The 21,051-nt window shown below is 45.4% G+C and overlaps 1 protein-coding gene across 2 annotated transcripts in view; it reads right to left on the bottom strand.

Annotated features, from left to right (window-relative positions):
* The window catches only part of mino (glycerol-3-phosphate acyltransferase mino), a 141,049-nt gene that overhangs the window by 57,791 nt on the left and 62,207 nt on the right, over positions 1 to 21,051 (bottom strand). Inside the window, exons 1-2 of one of the 2 annotated variants that reach the window (XM_065431090.1) lie at positions 11,328 to 11,634; positions 3,739 to 3,985 (exon numbers count right to left, since the gene is read on the bottom strand). In XM_065431090.1, coding sequence (XP_065287162.1) covers positions 3,739 to 3,985; positions 11,328 to 11,374 — 294 coding nt within the window. In that variant the 5' untranslated portion in view covers positions 11,375 to 11,634. Of the gene's footprint in view, positions 1 to 3,738; positions 3,986 to 11,327; positions 11,635 to 21,051 lie in introns of those variants that run through there. The other variant, XM_065431096.1, reaches the window with a different exon arrangement.

The following is a 21,051-nucleotide window of genomic DNA, read 5'->3' as shown; positions in this document are numbered from 1 at the left end:
TAATTTTCATCTTATCGCCAACAAGATGCAATTAGCTTTTGCAAGTCTCCAAAAAAAAGAAAGAAAAGCAATGGAAACGCATGCACGGCGGCATCCTTCCTATGCGCACCCCTGTGAGCACTAAACGAGTGACAAACAAGCGGTCACCCTTTGAGCGACTAGTAACGAGATAGCCATCAGTTTTGCATGTGCAAGAAGCCAAAACCGCCAGCGGAACAAAACCCAAGCCGCCGCCCGCCCGCGCACGCGCCAATGTGCAAGCAGTAGTATTAGACACGTGGGAGCAAACTAGCTCTAAAACAACCCATGCAACGAAAACGGAGAGAGGGAGGCGCACGCAAAAAATTCCGTGTATTCCCACATAGCGGCAGCACATGACAGAAAAAGTTAGGAAATTGGTGCACTTTTGGTAACGTACAGATGGCGCTGTAAATATATGGCATCGACCATTTTGGACTTGTTCGCGGCGCCATATATTTACATCACTGACCCTGAAAGGGTTAATTAAATAAGCAGTCTTGGAAGTGTAGACCAGTCCAGACAAGTCTACAAGCTAGTTTCAGAGAGCAAGCTTCGCACATGGCCTCCTAAGTTCAGGCAGCGAGTCAGCAAAAAGTAGGGAGTGGGTTTAGCAGAGCCACAGTCTCACTCTCGCCACGCAGAGAGACCCAGTTGACTTCTAGTACAAGCCAGAGTGCTGTATGATAAGGCAGAATTTCATGCAGCACTTTCTGTGCCACCCATTTTACGGCATTAACTTTCTTTGCCTACTTGACCAATTCTGGATGAATGTCGGCCGATAGCTCACAATAAAAACCAGCAGGACAGTCAACTTGGGCCCTTGGGTATGTGCTGGCTGCTGTCTTGCCAAGCAGACATGGGTCACTGGCATGTGCCTGAATAGACAACTTGCTGCTTGCTGCAGTCTAGCCTAATAGACAGCTTTGGCACTGCATATGTGATATTGGTATGTGCCCATCCTTGGCCAATGCCCCAGAATGGATGTGCCATGGTGACACAAGGGATAAGTAGCCATAAGTAGCCTTAAATGGCTACTTCACCCACTTTATGTTGGACTTTCACTGTTCTCAAACCGCGAAGAGAGTAAGAAGTGGAGAGAAAGTGCAGGTGCTAAGAAAGTGTATAGCGAGGCTCCCAATTTGTTGGCACATGCGTGCCTGCTGTGAGCATCACGTCTGCACACACTGAGCACAGCTGCTTGATGAATAGCCATTGCAACTAAACTGAAGCTAGGATACTAGGGATAGTGGGGATTGCTATGAAATTTCAAGTGGGGTGCAGTGTTTACAAGATAATACTGCCTCAAGGTATATTTGGCATTGTGGTTCGCAGGAAGATTGTCACTTTGTGTCTCTGCTGATACAGGTTTCGCAATTCGTGAATGGCATGGAGGTATGCATACGTTACACAAGAGAGCTATCGCTGACTTTGACAATCATCATCTTCGATTATTTCTGCCACAATCTTTAGTTTTTCTCAAAATAAATATAGACGAACAGATCGAACAAAAAATCAATATCAATTTCTTAAAAAATTGGAGGCAAGGAAGTAGAGAAATTTATCAGAGTTGCAAAAGGCCTAAGGAAAGGATGCCCTATAGGAAGAAAAAACACTTTCAAGTAGGTCCCGCATTTTCTGGAAGGCCGTGAAGACCCCAAAAACGATGCAAGATCAGGACGATGATGATAACATTGATCATGTGTGTTTTGTGCTCAGTGACTGCCGCATGACTTAGAAAGATATGAAGCACTTGGTTGAGAAAGTTGTCCATTCACCAGATTTTGACTGAAAATATAGAAATGCAAAACGTTTACACCAAGACGGTGCCCAAACAGCCTACTCCTGGGCAAAAGTTAGGAGAAAAACAGCATTGCTTTGATTTGAAAACTTCAGGCAACAGTGATGAATCCATTAAGAGGGTCATCACCGACGACGAAATTTGGATTTAAATACGAAATTGTGCTGAAGTTGCAGAGCAAGTAGAGGTAAAAGAAAGGTGACCCTAGGCTAAATGAAGCGTGGGGGAACAAAGCAACAATCAAAGTCACGATCATTTTTTGCCTGCCACAGAATTGTGCATCACAAATTTGTACCTGAATGTAAAACTGTCAATGCAACTTTCTACGTGGAGCTCCTTGAAGTGTCTGAAAGATTGTGTGCCACGTGTGACCAAATTTTGTCGAAATAGTGCACAACGCTCTGGCAGGCAATTCCATCAGTACGCTGAAATACCCTCCCTACTCACCGGATTTAACACCTCTGCAAATTTTTTTATTCCCCAAATGCCAACTGGTGCTCCAGAGGCGGCATTTCGAAGGTGTGATGACAATTCAAAAGGAAAGAACATTGCTACTGAAGAGCTTCACAAAAGATGGTTTCCAAGGGTGCTTCCAGCAACGGAAGAGGTGGAGCCAGTGTATTGTGTCTAATAGGGAGTATTTTGTAGGTGACCACACTGATGCATTTGAAAGATTGTGATTTTTTTTTTTATGTACTGCACTAACTTTTGGGAAAGATTTTGTACACTGTTTGAAAACAGGCTTTTTATGTAGTCCAAAATTTCATTGCAGTTAGCCTTTAAGCTCAGTAAAGAGCCCAAAGCTAAAGAAATGCCACTAGGCACAGCACTCAAGTGATCTAAAGAACTCTTTATCAGGTGCACCTCAAGCTAAGAACCCCATACTAAAATTCATGTATTCCATTACATTCCATTATACACAGGTAGGGTCAAAAGTTTACAGGATGCAGGATCTGAGAGAGATTATTTCCGAAACCTGGGCACACAGACTGTATTTCAAATATGCTACGTGTACTAGACTAGTGTACACGACCAACATAGCAATGTACTGTTTAAATGGCTGCGAGCTAAGATCAAGCTAATATATTTGACTGTTCTGCAGAACCTGCATCCCTTAACTTTTGACCGAGCCTGCTAAAATTAAATTAAATTCTGGGGTCTTATGTGCAAAACCACAATATGATTATGAGGCATGCCGTAGTAGGGGCTTTGGATTGTTTTCGGCCACGTGGGGTTCTTTAACAGGCACCCAATGCATGGTAAATGGGCGTTTCTGCATTTGGACTGCAGCAGATCCAGCACCTTCGAGCTTAGCAGTGTAATGCCATAGCAACCACGACAGGTAACCCTATGTGCATCATGATGACCATACAAGTAACCCTCACACAGAGGAACCGGGCGCACACTAATATAAAAGACAAAATGTATTTAAGCGACACAGTACCCAGCTGAATATACTAATATGTCGGAGGAGACTGCCCAGACAGCAGATAAGGAGCAAGCATGAGAACATCTGTTGAGCTACAATCACACGACATAGCAGCCGAGAGTGCTCTGCCAAAATTGGCAGGTTGAACCAAAGCACCAGGATGTGAAGACTTTGCAACCAGATAAGCATGCATGTTCTCTCGCCTCCTTGCTCATGCAACAGCACTTGTGTTCCAAGTGTGGACTTTAAACATCACCCTGCGCTGGAAAGAGGTGCTCATCAATGGCGTGAGCTGGCCTCTCCGAATCCGCCTTTAGAGTAACAAATGGCAGCACCATTTTGCAAAATGACAGTGTCAAGAATTTTTTTTTTTTAGAACGAAGTAGCACAAGTAGAAAATGGCACCACACACAAGCTGCCATGCTAGTGTGTGGTGCACAAAGATAGCATACATAAAGATAGCATGTAATTTTTTAAAATGGTGGCTCACCTCAGGGACCTTATTCCGCTTGTTGCGGTGAACACAGGGCACACGGATGGACTCCACACCTTGGCTGTTGGGCTTAAGAGCTGGGCCCCGAAAGTAGACTCGATCTCCATTGCGGTACCTGCGATGGAGCTGTTCATGCCCTCGGCCCGCAAAGGATGTTGAGGAGTCTCCAACACAAGGCCGCGATTTGAAATTCCACATTGTGGAGACATCTTGCACGTTCTGTAGCAGCTTCACCATCAGGGCCCTACAAGCACAACACACAATAGCAGAAAGCATTGAACTTTCATTCTAATTCAATCATAATTAGCAGTGTTTGAAGCTGTCTCCAACTGAAGCTAGGTATGCATGTTAAAAAGAGTTGCTACAACTTGAGTTAAGTAAGTTGTGCTCTATACAAAGCACAAATTCTATTTGCACTTTAGAAAAGTAAGGCACCATGTAAGGCATCGTGCTAAAAACTCCACATAACAATAGCCCATTTGTTTTACATGCTATCGATTGATTGTCACTGTCAGAGACTGCACTTTCTCAGCACCTGCAGTAAACATATTCAAGAACATGCCCACAAAATTCCCACAACACACCTAACAAATAATTAAAGCAGCTTCTACTAAACACTCACGCATACACACAAACTTGCTCACAATCTAGATGGAGTATTTTGGTCAAGGCACACTTCACAATATGTACATCACCTTGGCAAATTACAAACTGAATTTCATATGAAGTCGTCAATATTGTGTTCATCTTAAGCATTAAAGAGCTAGAGAGCAATGCCAGAAATATCAGGAAGCCTATCTACAGGAGGAAATATATTGTGTAGCACAGCTCACACGAAATCTCAAGAGGAAGATAAGGGAATCGACAGATACAACTTAAAGATACTTTGAATGAACACTAAAGAAAAATAATTGTACAGAAACCATTGACACTGATAATTAATGGAAGCTGATAGCCAAACGCTTCTAGAAGGCTATTCGCTTTATTAAAGAAATGAGGCACTTTATAGAGTATATTAGTTTCTGTGGCGATATTTAGGTAGCAGTTGTTTCATTGGGTAATTCCACAGAGAACAGACCTATAACAGGCACATCGGTAGCAGCAGCATAGGTAGCTTTAGACATAAGCCCATTCGTCATATGTACATGTGCCGTCTCCAGCACTGCGAGCGCCGGTATGGAAGGTGACTGCCATCCTCCTCTATGCCAGACCCTCTCCCACAGCTACCACAAGGAAGAGACTGAAGGAAGAGGCGGGTTGTCTTTGCCAAGCACTACAGTTTCTCATGCACAACATTATGTGTGTTTTAAAAAGCTAGTTGGCATTCACCTACTAACATGCCCACAACTTGGTTGCGCGAGAGCACACACCCTTTGCATTGGCAGGGAAAATACGACCACCAACCACTGACTGCCAGCCAAGAAAACTGGAGGAAGAGGCAAAGAAAGCTAATCAGTTTTAAAAACACCAGATGCACACATCAAACCGGCCATAATAAGCAAAGAAAGAAAGAATAATATACTCAAACTGCATGAACCCCACAGTTGGACAAGTATGCTCAAGAGGCCAAGATTGTTGAGAGTACTTGAATTAATATCTTGCGGCCCTCTTTTACAGCATTCTTAACAGCAAGGAGATAAGGTTCAAGAACCCCATTTCAAATCAGATATCTTGTCCGCAGTAAGCACAATCCAGAAGTGGCAGAGAAAACCCTGCACAGATAACGTGGGATCACTTGGGGTTGCGATGTGTACAAAGGTCATTGACAAAAAGATTATGTTGCACAGCTTGATCGAAACGTTGAAGACTACTGCCAGATACAAAACGAAATATGAGCAAAGAAACCAAAGTGGCCCTATCAACTACAAAATTTGAGTAGCAAAGTGTCTATGCTGAACACTTTTGCAATGAACGAAGAACGGCACTGGCTCTCTGCATTTTAAAGTGAATAGCTTCCTTTATCTCTTTTGCCCATTTTTCGTGGTCCAACTTTCACTACTGGACACAACGGTTCAGACGCAAAGGGTGAATGCCCTCGCATAGCTGAGTTACGGGGCCCATTTGGTGACAAATTCCAGCAGCAAATATATCAGGTAAAAAAATCGCCATTGCAAACAGAGTGCTCACAAACTTATCAGTTCAAGATATGTCATTTGCAACGGTGAAACAAATGTTTTGTCAAATTTTGTTACACATACATAATGCAGAGGTTGTGAAAATAGGCAACGGAAGAAAATGCAAAGTTATAACTTGGCTCTATTGTAAACATGCCTTCGTAGCCTCGCATTAACAGAGTTGTGCATGTATGCAAACAGCCAGGCCTGACAGCACGCGCTGCCGTGCAAGAGCTTTGAGCCGTTTGAAGTTTTACAAGTTGTGGTGGTGTGCTCAGGAAGGACAGCCTTCCTCTTCAGCTGCCCTCTCTTCCTGTGGTGGCTGCAGGAGAGGATTCCGGCACAACTACAGACGTACTGGTTAATAGTCCTGTTCTCTAGGAAATTATGCAATGAAGCAACAAATGCTGCCCAGATCTCATCGCTGCAACAAATATATTATGCCTTCAAGCTCATCACTCCTCTAATAACATTAATAGTTTTCTAGAAGCGTTCGGCTACTCGTTTACATTGACAATCATTGGAAATGGTTTGTGCACAATTTTTTTTAATACGTAGGCCCTGTATCACTTTGAATGTACAAGAAGTCATTAAATAATGTGCATAACATGAAATTAAAGCGCAAGAGAAACTGCAAAAAATCCATGCGCATGTTAAAATGACATATGTCAATGCAAAAAATAAATTCCAACAAAAATGAAACTTGTATTCAACTTCTATTTAATTTAATGTTTCAAATAATCATTGAGAGAGTTGTGTAAGTTTAATGCTTCAATGGCAAACAAACTAGTACCAAGAACCGGTTGTTACCCCATAGCCAAAGCATAAGCTAAAGAAAAAAAAAGTAGGGACAACATACTATTCAGCTTCTGCTCTTCAATTAACTGAAGCGTTCACAACTCCCCTGCAACGATCTGGCACAAGGACATCAAGCAGCTGCATTTTGACAAACAACCTGCCCTACTTCTAAAGCTACTTTTCAGTTCATTAGAAGTAGAAACTAGAACACTTGCACATAAAGTGGTAACTGTGTTGCGCCGAGCTTATGGGAATTAAAGCAAGCAGTCACACACTTTTTGTGCAAAGTATGAGCCTGGACAAAGTGTGCTGCATTTCATTATGACATTGAATAAAATGCTCTATACACTTGCAAAATGCCTATGATACATCCTCCACACAATGAAATTCCTTTCACAATGAAGCAGGTGGTATACTAAATACAGCACAATAATAAAACAAAGAAAAAGCTTTCTTGTGACATGTTGGCTAATCGCATTCAACACTCCTTAACCAAGACTACACCTTGCAAACAGCACAATTTTCTACATAAATAATCACAAATATACATCAAACAGGTTAGAGATAGTGGCGCACTTTTGCACTGAAGAACCACTAGCTGCAAAATTGATGTCAGCCGACATCTCCACTGATGCCACTGGTAACAAAATGCAATAGCAGACGCTTGTCCAGAACACTTTATTCTCTTTCAGTTGTGAACCTCACTTGCATACTTTATTATATCACAAGCAGCACATTATGCCATACAGGGCATCCCTGAGTAACATGCACACGTCACCTTTCTGAACAGTAATTCAACTCGACCAGTGAATTGAAGGCAAAAATGCATTGATATAACTATGGCTTCAAGTCAAGGCAACGCTGTAGTGATTTTAATAAATAATTGTGCATTACATAAGGTTTACTATGACATAATAAGCTGGTACTTTCTTTAGGTGCTCATTGTTCTCTCTATGCATCAACACCACAAAAAAGCCTTATGTACTACTGTGTCACGCTGTATCAATTGAACCTACAAGACAAGTGTAATACACTGAGCCCATCTGGCTCTAAAGGCTGTCTCCACGAAGAATCTAATTAGTGCACAAAAAGTTTATATGCACATGGTCCTCAACCAACCATAACAAGCAATACATTTAGTATATTTTGTGCACTTAATCTCTTGAACAACTTCTGATAAGTATTGACCCCGTTCACAAATTCTGGATGCCATCTTCAAACTAAAAACTAATTCCCGTTTGCTTCATTGTACATTACATGTATGCATCAACCATAAACACACCACGAGTGTTTGCATGAAAAAAAGTGCCCAGATATTTCCCCTGCACTCCACACAGTACAGTCGGCAATTAAGTGTATAGGGAATGGTATCCAGAAAAAAAAAGCATAATATTTATGCCACCTCTGAACACATCCCTGGTATTAGGATTCCCAGTCTGTACTAGTATATACAAACATTGTGTTGCATGATTTTAATGGCTGTAAAAACAAACTTAAAAAATTTGCTGAACCAGTGCCTTGCTAACTTTTGATGCCTACTGCACATAGTAACATTGAAGGCAAGGAAAGCATGAGGGAACTGAATATTTTAATTCTAGAACAGCATTTTCTGTCAGGTTGATTTCACTCCAGGTACATACTAAGAAGTTATTCTGTGCTCCTGTTCCCATCTATGTTGGGAACTGAATGTGGCAGAATGGACAAGGTACCACTACTAAGATCCAAGGACACACACTAACTAAACGTAAAAGGAAATAGAAGGAGTAGGATCGTAAATGCAACTGAAATAAAATGCAGACTGCACCTTCCCATGCTTCCTTCAGCACAACTGTTTTCTTTACACTAACAACAATGCCGTGTTCAAAGCCAGGTGCTTCCATAACATATAACTTATAAGCTGCACTGTATGGTCTACAGCAGTCATTTGTTCTTCCTTGAAGTAATGTTTCAAGTTGTGCACTAAGAATATTTTAATATGACAATCACAATAGCCAAATCAAAACACTACTCTGGAAGTTGTAGAGTTATCAACCTGGCACATACTGAAAATAGGCAGCTAAAGAGCTGGGAAAAATGTGGTGGCACACACTTTTATCTTTTGACATGCACTAGGGCCAAGCCCTTCTTTATATATTCAAAAGTCACATGTGGTTTTCGTAAGGCTGTCCTCAAATGTGAGTGCTTTCGCTCTCGAGAAGCTGCAAAGCCTTGACAATGTGCAATACCACTGTGCAACACAGACACACCTGCTCCCCCAAATATAATCAGGTGCACGGAGTATCTGCAGTGAAAAGAAGCTCAGGCTACACTTCACAATACCTGAAATTTTCCACTTGTTTGTGTCAAGCAAAATTCAGAGGCTTGAAGTTGGCTATTTGTGAGAAGTGTATACACAAACAATGGTGAGTCTCTACCAAGCTCCTCGGTTGGGGCTTCATTATTAAAATTGTTTTTATCTTTCATTTCAAATAGTGACTTATTCCAGCTCTTCACACAGAATGTGCAACAGTATTTTACCAATGATAATGAAGCTGCTTTTAAGTTCCAAGGATGAAGCTTTTGAGGTGTGCATTTGTCACGCAGCTTCGTGCACATTTTTGTTTCGGGTGCCTTCCTATCAATAGCGCTTACATGAGGATAGCGCTATTGTAAGGAAATCAACGTGGGTTGCACATTAAGGAGATGCTCACACTACAGAATATCATGCGGCGTAAATACACCTCCGGTGTACATATTCATACTTTCACCTTTATCCACAGCGTGCGTATGTTCTTCATACTGAGTGCAGTTTTTACAATTGCAGGTATTAAAGCACTTATGGCTGCTGAACTCTAGGACGAGCAGTCTCAAGGCAGGCGCACAGTCGCAGCGGGCATGACGCTTATGTGGTCAAGCGCATGAATGTGAACGCACAGCCACCTTGAGCTCATTCATGTCAAGGCCACGGCGCGACCAACCAGACCGCGACGACAAGCGGCTAACAAGTGGATCTCGGAAAGGAGACGGCGCGCGATGGAAGCCAGTTTCCTGAGGGGCCCAGTCGCCCCCTTTCAAGAGCATAACAACTCGCGGGTGAGCGGAATGCCAAAGGAGGCGGCGCTAACACCGGAGGAGTTCACACTCAGCAGAGCGAACGAGGAAAGATGACTGGGACACGTGTTCACGCCTTTCACGCTTTGCCTCTCAAAATCAGCATCACGGCCGAACCCTACGTCGCTACCCGCGTCAGGGCAACAGAAGGAAAACACGCCCACCATCCGAAACCCGAAAACGCTCCAACGCCGATTGAACTTTTTTTTTGTTCTTTCGAGGTAGTAAATTAACATGACCCAAATCCTTTTCGGTAGCATTATGAAACTAGATACGGAGCTGTAGCGCACTCAGTTTGAACAAGCGAAATAACCCCCTCCCCAAGTGAATTAGTATCTAGTGAACATGACACTAAAAGTGGAATACAATGCCAAAGCACGCGCCAAATAACTAATCCTGCAAACCTAGGCGAAGTTGCGGCACTAAAAAAAAGAAAGAGAAAACACGTTAGGTACAATCACTTAAAATGAGTTGTATCAACAAGACTAACCAATTTGTTACAGCACTCGCACAGAATTTTAATGTAACGACAGCCGCACCAGCTACAGTCCAACTTCTAGAGGAGTATATGTATATATCTTCAAACTTAACTTATTGACAAACTAATTGTACGTGTATAGCTGGTGCAGCTGAAATTATTGTGAGAGTAAGCTGGGTGCGCTTGTTTTAATAAATTGGTTAGACATGATGATTCTATCGCTCCCACGAGCATGAACGTTACGAGGATAAACAACACGAGCGGCGAACGGCGCACATTCATATCCAAAGTCCAGCAGTTTTCCTCTTCGGACACGCTTTGATCCGTCGTGTCACGCACTCGGCGTTCGACCAAGTACGGCGCATTGGCGATGTTGTAACAAGACCCAACAATATTGTTTTATAGCAAGTTAACGAAAAAAACAGTTTTTTTTAGCGCAGTTCCGATCTAGAGCTGCGAGTCGCGACAACAAGCCCACGCCGCTCTCATTCACACCAAGTGACCGAATAACTTACAACGTGCACAGAGAGAAAAATTCATGAGTACGGCTGAATGCAGAAAGGAACAGATAGAAAGTAACAGATTCCGCTGCGCGGTGTGCGGCCGTTGCAGCAAAAGCAGACGAACGTCGACAGAAACAACGAGATCGCAGCCACCCCAGCAGCGAGTGCCACGACGATCTCTACCCGCATCCCAATCTCCACCAACATTTGCAACATAAACACGCGCACTGCCGCGCACAACTTCGCTCGCGCTAGGGTCCTGCGGCTGTGTAAAGCCTTGCTACTTCACACAAAAAGCACACGAAGCGAAAACTAAGAGCAGAATCAGCACTTCAAACAAGCCCGCGCTGTCGAATCTGCGTACAATCTTGCATCAGCCTGCGCATTACCAAACCCACGTGCTCATCGGCAGCGGCTGAACTCGATCGGCCGGCACGGCAGTGGCGCCGTCCCGCGCGATCGCAGCGAATAAGTCTGACATCACGCAGCACAAAAGTACCGTGAAAGCCGAAACACGCGGTAAGCAAGAGAAGACACCGTCTGAGCCACGGTGACCGAATGTAAACGACGCGAACAGAGGCAGTTCTCGAACCGGTGGCTCACCTGACGGCCAGGTAGACTGACACAAACAGTACCAGGGCGGTCAGCATTTCGCCGCACTACTGCTGACAGTCCTCGCAGTGAAAGTGACGGCGGCCGAATAAGCCGGCAGCGAAGACACTGAATCCACCAGGGACAATCATGCTCTCGACGACGTCGCGACCGGTGCAGTGATAGCGCCTTGCAGATTACGTCATGACCGGGCTATGGTGGCTAGCCAGGCCGTCGAACAACATTTACAAAACCAAAGCGGAAACGCACTACGCAGCGGAGCGGAAGCGTACACGCCAGCGCGGCATTCGATTGGCCTGCTCGCGCGAATGGAGCAGGCTGCCGGCCACCAGGGGCCACGCTCGCACATATGTGACGCAGAAAACGAGGCCGGCCGGAGAGCAGAGCGCGGGCGGTCGTCGCCGCCGCGGCAACAGAAAAATCGTCGACGCGCTTCCGACGAACTCCACTTACGGCACATTCGGGAGAGGGAGACATGCGGTTTTTTTTTTTCACGCTTCTTTCTCTTTTTCCACCCCCTTTTCGGAACGCCCCACATTCCGCGTGGTTCAGTGCACATACGACCAATTTATGGATGCGCTCAACAACAAACAGTTTGCGAATAGCCGTCTGAGACACCAAGCGGATGTCGGCAGAGAAAGCAATTTTGTCATGACGACAGCCGTAATAGATGGTGAATATTCCGATCCGGGTATCAAATGAGCGAAGCTCGCAGACGTAAAGTCGTTTCAACATAGAAGTCGTCGTTACTTCTGGTTTCGCCTTGTGTGAGGGAAATGCGAGCATATGGTTTCATTCAATACTGAACTTTGTTTTTTTGCGTTATTATCGTAACGTTTTAGTGCACACTTATTAGTCGTTCTCATGGGCAGGCTAGATAATATTTGGCATACAAAGTAGAATTGAACATATTTACAAATTTTCAAGGTCGTGGTAAATTGCCATAGTAATAATTAATTCTAAAAACTGGCTCATTTGAGGCCAAGTGAACCACCGAGAATCAGAGTGGCAGGGAGCAGGCTCATTTGCTTTCCGTTTGAATGAAAAACGTAAACAATTATTGCTTTAACTGTGTCGCGCAATAAGTGACTTAAGGATGTCGTAAGTGTCCAACTGTAATTTTTGTGAGAGTGACCTATATACGGCGACTCCTCGGGGTCCTTGTTAATGGCAGATGAAAAGCGTTCACAAAGCACGTAGGTGGTTTCAAGCTCTTAAGCTCTCTTTGGAATATATCAAACAGCATATCGGATTACAAGCAAAAAATAATGTTTATTACTCGCACATAAATTCACCATGAACCTACGCAAGAGCCGCACGGTCATAAAAAAGAAAGTTATTTAAATGTCGTTTGTTCGGTGGATAAAGTATTGTGCGTAGTGTATACATGGTAATGGTGACTGCGGGCTGTCGAGTAGTAATATTTGATAGCCTGCCGTCACACACAAAACCCTAGCAAACAAAATTGGAGAGGTTGGGCGGACGTCTACTCGCAAAGCAAAAGCAACGAACTGTGGCGATTTTTATTTAGCGAAGACGTATAACTTGCAAAGAACACGTTCACAAATATGAATGATGAGGACATTCACAGGCGCTAGCTTTGGAGAATTTATGCGGGATGATAAATTTACGGCGATAATACGATTTACGCACGGAACTATAAATGAGCTGCAATGAAATTGAACGAGTGACTGAGTTTAATGAAATTGAAAAACGGTGCTACTCGTGTCAAGGATTATGCTGTTGATCTCAAGACAATTTCTGTACGTTGTGCGCTCGTTACAAGTATGAGGTACGCCCTGCGTGGATTATTTCAGCTACCATCGCACTCACCTGGAATAGTATGTTAGGCGTGCCGCCAAGCAAAGCCATGAAGTTTTCATTAAAAGAGCCTCTCTTTCGCGCGCGCCCGAGTGCAGATGTCCCGGCAGACCGATAAGTCAACACTGCTGCCGTTGATGTAGAAGACAGTGCGCGATGGTCGATGAGAAGGAATAGCTATTAAGGAATTGACAACATTATCAGATCACTCTGTACTTTCCGTACACCGGAAAGGGTGATAACCAAGCCACGGACACCTGGAATCTAACGAGACTCATCCACGCTCGCCAAGAGCTTTTACGTCAGTGATCAGGTGACGTCAGGAAGTCGATTGAACTTTATTAATCGCACTTTCGCGCTGAAGAACACAAAATTGAAGGACAGCGACGAGGCTTGATTGGTGAGCGTGAGTTCGCTGGCCCCACTATTACAAATCCTTTTTTGAGTGTGTATGTCGGCCTCACCCTTGTGTAGAGCCCTGGAACGGCTGCCTCCAAAGCGCCCCCCGAGGCCGCCGTTCTAGCGCTCTACACAAGGGTGAGGCCGACATACACATGGTTGTGAAAAGGATAGGTTATTTCGTTGAACTGGAGGAGGGTATAACGCTCTATAATGACAGTTACTTTGGTTCCACCTATAAGAATTCTGATCTCCAACTAAAGACGCACCTTAAGTTCCTAAAGGGTCAGGCTGCAGCGCTCTAACAAGGTGTGCCAAAAAAAGTTCGAGCAAACGATGAAAGCATCGGTCGTATGATTTCAAGGTCAAGAATAACAGCGGTGTGAAATTGCATAACTTGGTACAAATCAGCAACTGTCGGTTCGTTTTACACCACACAACGGTGTGGCGCTTCAAATATTAAATTCATAAGCCAACGCTAGTCGCGAGAGCGAAAGGGCCACGAGACGAGGAAGAAAAATCAGCGAAATATACTAGACAGCCCAATGGGTACTTATTTTTGCACTCCCAGGACTTCTTAAATAACAACCCTTGCAGAAAAGACAGCGAAAAATATTGAGGAGCCAATCCAATCAGTGAAGGTGGGTGACCAGCGAAGCTGTATGGCACATGACACAGGCTTAGAAAAGGGTAGATGTATTTATTTTCAACATTTGGTAACGCTAGTGACGATACCTTTGCGATTACGATTGGTGCGGTTACAACCTTAGAATCTTGGCCAAAGTTAAATCTATACACGGCCGTTGTTGGGTGTCTTGGATTGGTCTGGCACTTCACACCAAACTCTTCTAGCAAAAACTGAGTGAACCATTTCTTGTCTGGTTTTGAAATGTCCACATTGAAGTCTCCAACGATGACCAGAGGGGTAGTGTCATCACGGCTAACCGACGCAAAGTGCGTGGTCATGAAATTTGCTATATCACACTTGGATGTGCCTAGAGATATATACACAGTGGATATCACAATTCCGTCTTTCGTTTGTGCGGCACAGACATGCACACAGTCGGTAACATTGTCCTCTTGCGAGTTAAAGGTGTATGGTTGTACATACATATTGTCCTTCGCGTATATGGCAATGCCTCCTGCTCGTGAGTCCATGTGTTGTTAACAAACAAGTCCAGCACACCCATCCACTTGTAACAATTTATCTGTGATTTATGTATGTCAATTATTATTATTATTATTATTATTATTATTATTATTATTATTATTAGAGGTGGAGTACTCGAAGCCTGCTTCACCTCCACCGCAGGTCGACCCGGTATACATAGTATGCACGTACGTCATTCAACGATACTCCGCGACTTCCGGTTTACGGCAGCGCCATCTTGGGGAACCTATAGGCCTTTGCGCGCGCCTGTTGGTAAGGTACCACAAGATGCCGGAAGGTAGCAGAAGCAGACGACAGCACTCCGGGATCGATCCACGCTCACCATTTTTATTCTTGACGCACAAACACGAAAAATACACGAAAACCTTGATTTATTTATTTACTTAATTTATTATTATTATTATTATTATTATTATTATTATTATTATTATTATTATTATTATTATTATTATTATTATTATTATTATCGGCGAGTGCTTGCTGCCTGCTTCACCTTCAACGCGGATCGGCCAGGCAACAGGATCGGCCTACATGTTTGCCCACGGACACGACAAATACATTAAAGGGTGGAGTTATACGGCTTCGCCGTATAAATATGCGGATCCCACGCACTGTGGGTATCTATGTAAGCGAAGCTTTCTGTGCTTTTTTGCGCTCACTGGTGATAATTGGCGGTGACGTTTACAGCGGATGTTTATCAGCGTTTGGTGCAATACTAGAATGGTGAGTTGGTGTTAAACGTTACTTGCGTGTTTGTGTTTGCCACTTGTGTTTATCTACGTAATGTTACGATCGGCCTGCAGGGGTACTGACCTGCAAACCCTTCACGGCCCGCTGCAGTTGTTTCGATCGTCCTGCGGGGGGTAGCGACGTTTGAACCCTTCCCGGCCTGCTGCGACGAGTCGTTTTGGAGAGCCAACAATGCACCTCTTCGGAGAACCGGCGAGGCCAGCTAGATTAACCAACCATGCACCTCCTTCGGAGAACTGGAGACCACCGCAATGTTAATCAACCATGCGCCTCGTTCGGAGATTCGGCGACGCCAGCAAGGCTAGCCACGTTCGGCGGACCGAGTATTGTTACTTGATTCGCTGTCGCCTTCACGGTCTACTTCGAGCAAGAGGACTCCTGGAAAAGGGGGTTTTGCGGTGCGTTTCAGCAGGCCCCAGAATTCGTCACAGTTTGCTGACAGTCGCGGCGGCTACCTGAGAAGTCAGCTTTGGAATCAAGAGGCGACCGCTGGGGTCAAGCGTGACAACCCATGTGTACGAGGACCCGCTCACCTCAGTGTGTTCAGTGAGATCAAAGTGCGGAAGAGAGTGTGTGAACCCTCCCCCTCAAAGGGGGAGGGTTCACTACGCCTCCAACGACGACTTTGGACGGTCCGACTGGACGGAGGTTGAACGGCAGTTTTCCCTCACCTAGGGATCTAGGGAGGTCAGATGGTTTTTAAGCAGCCGTTTTCGGTTGCTTCCTGTGTGCTCGTGTGCTTTGTGCTGGGTGCTTCGGCTTTCGTGCTCCATTTGGGAGTCATGCTAGACTGTTGAAAGGTATCTCCTGTCTTAATGTAAACATTGTAAATAAATCCCGTACTCCTAGTTCTCGATGAGAGCAAGTTCCTCCCTACAACCACGTCGCAAGCGTGGGTGAGTTGGACGACGGCATGGGTCAGCTACCACATTTTTACATGCCCGACTACAACCCGTACAGTAGTACACAGAACACACAGAGAGACGTGTTTGCTTGAGGCGTTGCTGTGCGTCATTGTTCATAGCCTGCGAGAAGGTTAGCACTGTCATTGCCTCACATGACATTTCATCGTGGCAGAAGGGTTGAGCTTTAAATTATGGTGCTTTACGTGCCAAGTCCACAATGTGATTATGAACACCTAGCAGCGGGGGCCTCCGTTCGATTTTGATCACTTGCGATAGCGTGCACCTGAATCTGAATACACTAGCGTTTTAACATTTCTTCGCCGTCGAAATGCGGCTGCCGCGGTCGGGATCAAATCCGTGAGTCCAAGGATCCTATACTTAACTCGCCTATCGAAGAATATGAGAAATGGGCTGAGTCGCTGCTAGCTGTCAAAGGGCGAGTCACGAGAACTCTGCATACCTCAGAGGATGTCCCGGCAGTTGACAACTACCTGCTCCACCTCTGGGAGGCCAGGAGAGGCCTCACCAGAAGATGGAAGACGCAAGAACACAATCGCAAGCTTAAAATCAAGATCGCTGAAATCAAGCAACAAGCAGAGGAATACGCTTGGACGTTGGCTAAGAACAACTGGCTAATCAAGTGCGACTAATTGAGAGGCAGGCTGGGCGTCAGGTCTACGTGCAGCCTTCTGCGATGCCTTATCGAGCCTAGCAAGACGAGCGGGAAGCAGCAGCGGAACCTCAAGAGAGCACTCCACGGCTATGAGGTTACGGATGATCAGCCGGTGGCAGCCGTGACGAGCAAATACCTCTGTACGACCAAAGACGACGAGCCTGTGTTGCAGTATCAAAGCAAGGATAATCCAGAAATGGAGAGAGACTTCGAAGTGGAAATACAGGCGGCGCTACTAAGCATGAGAAGAGGTACGACGCCAAAACATGACAAAATTAAGTCTGCAGTGAAGCCCCCCCCCCCCCCCCCCCCACACACACACCCTCATAACCGGTTCTTCCGCAAAGCTGCAAATAGTTCATGCTTCAAACTTTCCCTGTTACCTAAGTAACGTGGCAATCACAAAAAAAAAAATTATAAGCGCGTAATTTTATACGTTTTCATCATCCATTTAAGTGGAATGATGAAAGCCTAATTCTTTATTGAACTGAAATCAAATGCTTGCTTCGCTGCAACTATTTACTGTAAAGTTTCACTTCAGTTGGCATATGGAGTTTCATGAGTAAAACGGGCTTGGCAGTGAAATGAATTGTACCGCTGACTTTTGAAGAATGAAATATTCAGACTCCATACACTTTATTCATGTCTGTTGCACACCTCATCGCTTTCGCCGATGAAAATACTTCAAGAACAGCAGACGCTCCGGAGGTGTCAAGTACGACGCCATTTTGAAAACGTCGCATGGCGACGACTTTGTTTGCTTATGTGAATGGCTAGCGGAGTAACACAATGCCACGCGGTCCGTGTGCCTTGGTTGGCAACTGCTGTATTTTTAAATTGTATCCTACTATAGGCCACCTGACGGATTACATCAATGAGTGCTGAAGAGCTGGCAAACTGCCCCTGGCGAGGAAATCGGCAGACGTCAGCTTTATCCCTAATCCGGGCAAAGAAGCAAATATTAATCTCCGTCCGATATCGCTGACTTCAAGTACCGGCAAGCTGATGGAGAAAGCAATGCCTGTCAGACTTTCAGCGTATTTGAGGAAAATGATTACATGCCCCACACCATGTTTGGCTTCAGCGCGCTTCTATCCACGCAAGACGTACTGCTGCAGCTCAAGATGGAAGTTATTGACCCACCCAATAAACGCAACAGCAGAGCCATCTTAGCCCTGGATCTTTCGATAATATGAATCACTCAAAGATCCTGCAAAACCTGCGGAAAACGCAGTGTGGAAGGACTTCTGAATACGTCAGAGACTTCCTACACGACATCCCTGTCGGTCCCTGCGTGGGAGACGCCCACTGCGCGCTGACGTGCGTTCTGAAGGACTTTTATTAAAGTTTGTCCAATCCAATCTACAAGACAAAGAAGCTGATGTAAAAATTGGAGATGTTAGGACCCAACCAGTCTTTGTGGACACTAGGGGTACGCCACACGTAGTAGTCCTCTACCCTCTGCCCTTCAATATTGCTCTTATAAATTTGCCAGAACAACTCGATCGCATAGAGGGAATTCGGCACGCCCTCTATGCAGATGACATCACGGTCTAGGTGACGAAGGGCAGCCTGAGGCAGAGGAAAGAGGCGCTTCAAGAGGCTGTTTCGACAGTCCTAAAATACGCCGAGGTGTGCGGACTGCGCTGCTCTCCGGAAAAATCGGCACTTCTAATCATGCGCAGACGTGAAGATAAAGCCCCGGTCGAAATTAGGGTGCACGACGCCACGATCCCTGAAGTGGAGACAGTGCAGATCCTGGGACTACTGGTTAACAACAAAGGTGTCAACGCAGCAATGATTATTCAGCTCCGTACATCATGCGAACAAGTAATGCGAATGATTACTCGTATCACCAATAAGACGAGAGGGATGATGGAGAACGACCCTCTTCGGTTGGTCCAAGCCTTTATACTCAGACGAATCGTGTACGTGGCTCCGTACTTTCGGATGAGGAGGCGTTATTTAAACCATTCCGTTGTCATGCTTAGAACAGCATATATAAGAAGGTGCTAGGACTGTCGGTCAAAACATCTACAGAGCGCTTGTTGCAGTTGGGGGTGCACAATACTACAGATGAGGCAATTGAGGCCCACCTATTAAGTCAATATGCCAGATTGGAAGGAACGAAAACGGGAGAGGACTTGAATATGAGCTGTCCTCGCTATACGGCAACAAGACAAGACATTCCGAAGGAGTGGAGGAGCAAGTTTGTGAAACCGCCCTTTCCTAAAAGATACACCCAGAACATCACAAAGCAAGAAGGAGGGCAAGAGTCAAGAATATAGACCGGATCTATTCTAAATTAGAGGGAGCCTTCTTCGTGGATGTTGCGGTTCCGGTAGGAGCCTCCACAATATCAATGGTGCATCAAGAGCAGACGGTCAATGGACTTTCTGTTCGGCACGGGATGAATGAATGGATGAATAACTCTCTTGAGGTCCCTCGGTGCGCGCGATCAGCGCGCAGCGGGTCGCTAACACGTCGGGACAGAGAGGTCATGCCCCTCCACCGCGTTGCGGGCCCGATGGACAGCCCAGAGCTGTGCTTCAAGGTCCGAGCTGCGCAGAGCTCGGTCCCACTCTTCCTTCGTGCTCCTGGCCCCCGGCGCCAGGGGGCAAACCCAGAGCGTGTGAGCAAGGCGAGCTATATCTTTACAAAAGCGACACGCATTGTGATGGTGCGCGTCCAGAAAGATATTGTGCAGGAAGGCCGGGCATGGGTAGGTGCCCGTCTGAAGTCGCCTGTACGTGACTTCTTGTGCTTTACTGATTGCTTTGTGCGGTAGCGGCATGTTTCTCTTGACTAACTTATAGTGCTGGGTAAGATCGTTTAAGTGGAAATTGCAGAATTGGAAGCGGTGGCGATCGCTATGGCAGCTTCGCATCCTAATCCCGAATACATCGTTACGGACTCGCAAACTGCATAGAGAAATTACACGTGGGGCCAAATTGCACCGCTAGCTTGCAGGATCCTGAAACAATCTGGGGTCTTCACTTCGCGCAAAGAGCCGATTTGGGTGCCAGGTCATGGGGGTGTAAAGGGAAACGCTGCACACGCTGCCGTCCGAGCTTTTTTCCCCCAGGGTGCCTCCCCCTCCATCCCCGAAGACTCGGACTTCCCATTGCCATTAGTAACTTGTGCAGACGTATTACAGCACTTGTGCTTATCGCGACGAAAATACCCCGGCCCAACCAAGGGATTAGGTAAAACAGAAGAATGCCATTTACGGAGATTACAAACCATGTCATTTAATAACCCAGTCAAGCTACATGCTATCGAGCCACAATCATATTCAGCCGAATGTAAATTCTGCAGGCAGAAAGATTTGTACCATATGGTATGGGCCTGCCAGGCTAACAGTGCCTCAGACACTATTAGCCTGGCACCATACCATATGGCAACGTGGGAAGGATGGGAGGCAGCCCTTTCCAGCTCAACCCTCGAAGACCAGCAAGCCCTCGTGGAAAGGGCCAGGGCGGCGGCCGTAGCAAACGGAATTCCAGGATAAGAATCCGAACACCCTTCTCCTGACTCCCCTCCCCTTTTCCTGTCAATAAAACGTTTTCATCACCATCAACCCGCGACATCGAGCAACGCCACTGCCACAAAACTACCGCGGCGGGTACAGAAGTGTTGATTTAATGGGCGGTTGCTTCCGTAGTGTCGTCTGTTGTCCGTTTGACTAATTTGCACGGTATTTAGTCTTTAGAAATAGCAGAAACGTACCGAAATAGTACCCATAGAACTTAAATTTATCCAGTTTATCCACAACTGCTGCAGCGTCTAATAGTCGGGTTTGCTTGCCTTCTTACGTAACCTTTGTGCCACTTAGTGATCAGAAGGTCCTACCCTAACGACTCAACACGTTTGTACAATCACCAAAATCGTTCCAAGTTCCCTTTAAATCGGAATTCTGAAGTATCAAACTTAGCGCATCCAAAATGACGTTTTGCTTTGTAGGGTTACAGGCCAACTGCTACAATCTTTTAGACC

This window comes from Dermacentor albipictus, chromosome 1, assembly GCF_038994185.2.
Source record: "Dermacentor albipictus isolate Rhodes 1998 colony chromosome 1, USDA_Dalb.pri_finalv2, whole genome shotgun sequence".
Classification (NCBI taxonomy): Eukaryota; Metazoa; Arthropoda; class Arachnida; order Ixodida; family Ixodidae; genus Dermacentor; species Dermacentor albipictus.
This window is presented reverse-complemented; position numbering and strand designations above follow the sequence as displayed.